Source organism: Sceloporus undulatus, chromosome 7 (assembly GCF_019175285.1).
Source record: "Sceloporus undulatus isolate JIND9_A2432 ecotype Alabama chromosome 7, SceUnd_v1.1, whole genome shotgun sequence".
Classification (NCBI taxonomy): domain Eukaryota; kingdom Metazoa; phylum Chordata; class Lepidosauria; order Squamata; family Phrynosomatidae; genus Sceloporus; species Sceloporus undulatus.
In genome coordinates, this window is record NC_056528.1 from 620605 (window position 1) to 626829 (window position 6225).

The window sequence follows — 6225 nt, forward strand, 5'->3', positions numbered from 1 at the left end:
CCAAATGGGGAGCAAAGGGGGAAACTGGAGATATTTGAAAAGATGAAGAACTAAAGGACTGGAGAGGAATATTTTGGAACCCATTTTTATACCCATTTCATTTCAAGGCTTGTTTTCCAACGGATTTGGGAGCCCCAATATTCAGCCGAATTCCTAACGTCAGGCTTAATTGCGAAGGCTTGGGGTGCATTTATGTAGTCCTGGAGTAATGCTATTTATTGAATATGGAGCAATTACAGATCGATAACTCTAACTTACAAGTCTGTGATGGCAATGCGGAATAGTACAGTAGCATCCAAAATCCACCAAACAGGGATTCCTGTATTGGACCAGCCAAAAATGCACCATCTATGCAAGTTTTGGAAGCCTACTGACATCTCAAGTTTGCTTAGTTTCCATCTTTTCTTTCCCCTGCCAGCGTGAAGGACAACTATCTCTTCCTGAAGGAGGTCAAGAGCCTGGTCAGCAAAGCCAACTGCAAGATGAGTGTTTGTTCGCGGTACATGAACCGCGGCGACCGCTGGATGCAGGTGAGCCAGGGAGGATGGAGAAGTTGGCTTCCTTTGGGCAATATTCCCATATTCCTTGGAGAAATTCACTTCATAGCGGAGCCAGCCTTGCTGAGCCATAATGAGATGTTCTCCTAGGGAAGCATCCCTTATCTCTGTCCATTTGTGCATGTAGAGACCCTTCATTGAGAAAGAGACCCATGCTGCCATGCCATGAGGCATTGACCATGCCAATTCTCTCTCCTTTGCCAGGATGAAATCGAGTTTGGCTACATTCAGGCCCCGCACAAGGGCTTCCCAGTGGTCCTGGACTCCCCCAGGGATGGAGGCCTTCAGGATTTTGCCATTAAAGAGATTTTGGTAAGTCTTTGCCTCTTTCTCGTTGCATCAGAGGATGCCATCATCCCAAATTCTTGCGTGTGACGGAAGGTTAAAAGGGAGAGGTAACAGCATGCCAATCAACCGTTTGCCAGTTTGGCAAAGATAGTCTCTGCTTTTGAAATGTCTTCCTCCTGCTTTGTCCTCAGCCCATTAAATCAGTTTCAGGAGAGGCGAGGGAGACAGGAGTCTTACTCTTTCCACTGGGTTTATTTGAATTTGCTGCAAACAACCAACCAGTTTGCACTTAACGCAGCCAAAAGGAGAGGAGGGAAGGGGCAGGATCTGGCCTTTCCCAGTTGGCACTGGCAAAAAGCAAACTTACGTTGGCTCTCGCCTTGACCACAGAGTTTGTTGCACCTGGTTTTCATCTGTGAAATGTTGGAGGAGTGGGTTGTAGGACACCCAAAAAGTGTGGGTTGGCAGTATATAAATGAAGCTGCTATTGCTATTGCTAAGGGACCAGCTGCATGGTCTTGGACACATGCAAATCCTTTTATTTCCAAATCTTAACCCTTTTCCAAAGGGGGATTTGGGGCTAGTTTGTCTTTCCTGGGCCTCTGTACTCCATGGTTGAACTGAAATATTATCTCCGCCACAAAGAGAAAAGAAAGGAGGTGATTAAGTGGGAGAAGCCAGCGTGAGGCCGACACAGGACCTGCGGGAGAAACTGGCTTTTTAAAAATGAGCATTTAATGCTTTGGTTTCGCTCTGCAAGACTATGGCGTCCTCCTTTGCGCGGCTGACATTTGAAGGAGGAACTCAGCCGGGAGGTTGGTTTGATGTGTCCAAGTCTTCCCTTGACTTTGCCTGCGTTTGTTTCCTCACTTTTCACGGATGGAGATCTCTATTTGAGCGTTCGCAGCAGTTGCAAATGGTGAAGCATTTGGGCCGCCTCAAAGTTGGACTAAGGAGGAGTTCATTTAGTTTAAGCTCCAATTGGATTCACCGAGTTCACATTTGCATTGCGAGGAATGGCGCATCAAGAATGGGTCTGACATCTAAACCTAAACCTAGCCACCCAACGCAACGCATTAAGGGAAGTCAGATGAGGACAGGCGGAAACCTTGCCAGCAGTGCAGCAAAGGTGGCACAGAAACCATTGGGATGGGCAACTTTTCTACGACTCTGTCCCCATCGCCTTAAATCTGGGTTCAGACCCATTGTGAAGCCCCAGCGCCCCCAAAATATGGGGAGCGTGGGCACTTTGGTTGGCATCTGTTGCTGCTTTGCGCCGCCCCCTTGCTGCTTCGGCCGCGTTGGCGGTAACCGGAGACCGCAGCGAGTCGGAGGCGCCATTGGTATTAGAGCACAAACAGCTCCCTTTCCGTGCGTGCCGCCCGGAGAAGGTTAATCGCTTTTAAATGTGGCGAAATCTATCATTTATCATGCCTCAAATGAGTACAGGCCGTCCTGGATTTGTCATGCGAGATAGGAATACCACATTGTTCCCTTGTGCGCACTCTTGCTCTCTGTGCGCATATATATATATATATATATATATACATACATACTATATATATATTACTATAAAACTGGGCACCCACTTCTCTATGCCTCCTCTAAGGGATGGGGAGGGAAGAAAGGACTCCTAACATTTCGGAAAGCCATTTCAGACTCCAAAGCAATTAAACATATTATATTCCAATCTTTTGCTCCCAAGCGTCTTCTAATCCCCCTCTACTATCTTTTTTCCGTCTCGTTTTCCAGAAGGGACACTTTAGCCACCCATTCCCTCCGCCCCACAAGCGAAGGGCACATATGTCCCTAAGCCGCTGGGGCACCATTTCGTGGAAAAACGAGAAGCGAGACAATTAATGGCTAGGATAGGGAGGACTTGGTGGGAAAGGATAAGCCTTCTGCCCCATCCCACCACCGTGACTATATTCTGAGCCCTTAAAAAGGGGATCTCGATCCTCCAATGTCATTTTCTAGAAACCATAGGAATCTTTGTGGGACCATAGATTCCAGACAGCGTTGGAAGGGATCTCAGGGGTCATCTAGTCCAGCCTCTTGTCATGCAGGAGATCCATAGCTAAAGCAAGAACAGAAGATCTCCAAAGAAAGAGAGTCCACCATCCTCTGAGACAAGTCTCTATTCCATTGATTCTCAAACTTTGGTCCTCCAGGTGTTTTTGGACTTCAACTCCCAGAAGCCCCAGTCACCATGTCCAAAAGCCAAGAATCCTGGGAGATGAAGTCCAAAACACCTGGAGGACCAAAGTTTGGGAACCTCTGCTGAGTCTACTCCATGGTTGAATATCTCTTACAAGAGGTTCTTCCTAATGTTTACATCCTTTATGGCTTGTAAAAATAGCAATTACATTTGCATCCCATCCAATAGCTTCCCTGCAAAGCCCTCTTTTAAAAAATGGTCTTAGTTTCTGGACTTTACTAGAGATAGCAGCCCTAAGAAATATTAACTAGTCAGCCGGCTAATAATCCTGGTTTCTCCCCATAGCTTCGACCCAAGGCATGGAACAACAATTTAAACAAGTACAGATTTAAAATAGATGTAGGCAGCAACATACAAAAAAGGTGAAATATTAGAACTCACAAAAGGGGATCTTAATGCAACCCATTTTTGGAAAAAAGGACCATTCATATTTTTTGGCATCCAAAGAAACTGAAAAGCATCCCTGTTGATGTTTGGCTTAGTACTGGGATATCTCCAGGCCATGACTTGCCTCCTTCTTATCCAAGTTGCCACAAGGCTCTTTGCTGCTTGAATGGGGCTGGTTCTCTCTCAGGGTGCCAAGATACATTGGGTTTTGCCCAACGTTGGAGCGCCTGCATGGGATCCAAAGTCATCCGGACAAAAATAGAGATTTAGCGGTGGATAGCGTCTCCCTTTGGCCTCAGACGCGGTCTGTTTCCACCCTCCGGAAGCAAAAGGAAGGCCGCTAATCCCCATGAACAGCAGGGGAGGCACGGATGGGATCCAAGGAGCACAAAGGAGGCACGGACTCCCTTCTCGCACCTCTTGGAGTTCATTGCGTCTTTGAGGAAAAGTGGAGAAAGCAAGACTCTAACTCAAGGCGTCCTCATGCCTGGATTACGACGGTCTTCCTCTTCTCACTATGCAACCAGGAATAATGGCTGGGACCTAGGCCTGCGCAACTTGGGACTTGCGTCTGTCCCACAGTGTCTGTGTTCACCAAGACATGTGAATATCTGTCATGATATTACAATGTCAGGGAGCCAGCAACAACACAGTTTTCTTTCTGCATTTTTACTTATGACAACTCTCCTGATTTGGCAGGAATGGTCCAAATTCATCCTCTGCCATCCTATTATTGTTTTCCCAGTTGCTTTTAAAATGTCCCGGTTTCTCTCTCCTCCTCTCACTTTCCCCCTTTAGTCCTTGGCTAGCTTCGTCTTTTGCAAACTTAGTTCAAAATGCAAATGTCTTTTGTACGCAGTTGTTATTGCAATTGTTTTATTGATTTATATCCAGTATAATTTTTCCAGTATAGGGACACAAGGCAGCTAACAAAGTCAACTTAGCAGGAGGGATAAGAAAGCCACAGGCCAACAGCTGCAGCCTTTCCTGGGTTTGTCTGTTCTCATTGAAAACCATTGCAGTCTTGACCGCACTTGGATGTCGACTGCGCACACATCTCTGTGACATTTTTTGAGGCTATGCCTGGGTTTGCCCCCTGACCATCCTGTCCCACACAGAGCCTCCTAAAAGCAAGACCTTTTTGCCGCCTTCGCCCTCCGCGTTTGCAAGACGACACCATCGTCGTCCCCGGCTCTCCCAGAATGAGAAAAACAAGAGGTGCCCGCAACCTTCGCTGGGCGTTCCATCGGGATTACGGCGTGATTACGGGTTAATCCTGTGAAATGAATATCCTGAGTCATTTTGGCATCTATTCGGGGGTCGCAGAGGGAAACATTTCTCTCTGGAGCCATTGTAATGTTACCCAAGTGAGACCTCTTGCTTCCTCAGATGGCCTCCTATCCATACCCATTGAGCATTACTAAAACCGCAGGAGCTTTACCCCCCAAAAGAAGGCTTTATCCAGGGAAGACGTAGTGACAGAGACCCACACTTTCCCCCCAGAACTGAAAATGAAGACATCAGTCTGCTGTCCGCTGTGTATTTCCCTCACTTGAAGTTGGCTGGCGCAACCTCAGAAGCATCCCTTGGCAACCGAAAGGACCCTTCCATGATGTTCTTCGCCATACCTTCCCGTAATCCGATCGCCGAGATGGGGTTACCCCTCCTTCACAAAGTGGCTTCAAACAACTCAATTTACTGCCGTCCCAGTTGCCAAGCCCTTGCCTTTGACCCCAACCTCCTCTGACGTTTTTCATATAGTCTTCCTTCCATGCCTTTCATTGAAAATGTCCTCCATGCCTTGGCTCCATATTTGCCAGTGTCCCACCTCTCCATTCATCCCTGCGTTGAATCATATATACTGGGTTGTGTTAACACTTAGCATCCTCCAAAGCCTAAATTGAATCAGGGTGGTGCATAGAAGTCTCTTGCTCCCTGAAATAGATTCACCCTTTCTGTTTGGTTGCAACAACATTAGGCAGATTTTGGAAGTAACATAACATACCATGAATTCTTTTCTACCTGTAACTAGGGCCATAACCAAGTCGCGTTAAGATTGTAACTGAATGAGGGGTAACTTCACTTCTTTTTGGTAAAGTGATTAGAATTGGATAGTTGGAAGGGATGCCCAGGGGCCATTTTGTCCAACCCTCTGCTCTGCAGGAATATGCAACCAAAGCCCTTTGGAAAGTTGCTCATCCAATCTCTGTCTAAAGACTTCCAAGGAAGGAGATGCCACCACTTTTATATAGCTCTTCCCATCAAGAAAGTCTTCCTAATGTTTAATAGAAACACATTTGCTTGTAACTTGGTGGCATCTTAAAGCTGGAAAGGAACCCAAGGGTCACCTAGCCATGCCTTGCAAGAAAGCGCTCCCATCCTCTTTCTGTTGGAAGACCTCCAAGGTGCCAGGCAGCTCTTACAAACAAGAAGGGCTTTCTAATCTTTACATAGAATCTCTTTCCTTGCCATTTGAATCCGTTGGATTGTATCCCCTTTTTCTTTTTCAAGTTATATTTGTCACTTCTGCGGCCATGAAGTGTCTGAACCATCCATGCGCTGGGTCTATTCCTTGCAAGCCAGCATTCAGCAAATTCCTCCAACCGGGAATGTGGCCACTTGATCCCAAAGTGTGCATGCCAAAGGGATCTCCCCGTGAGGAAACCTCCGTATTGCTGTCCTTAAGGGGACGCTTCCTGTGCTTTTCTGTGTTGCAAAAGTCCCTCTCTCTGCGTTGAATGTTGCTAAGCCCCTTTTGGTGAATACTTGTGCATA

At 46.8% G+C, this 6225-nt stretch overlaps 1 protein-coding gene across 1 annotated transcript in view; it reads left to right on the top strand.

Annotated features, from left to right (window-relative positions):
• PADI2 (peptidyl arginine deiminase 2) overlaps positions 1 to 6225 on the top strand; it is a 28040-nt gene that overhangs the window by 13337 nt on the left and 8478 nt on the right. The window contains exons 9-10 of the mRNA XM_042480229.1: positions 419 to 530; positions 762 to 869. Of these exons, the coding sequence (XP_042336163.1) occupies positions 419 to 530; positions 762 to 869 (220 nt within the window). The remainder of the gene's footprint in view (positions 1 to 418; positions 531 to 761; positions 870 to 6225) is intronic.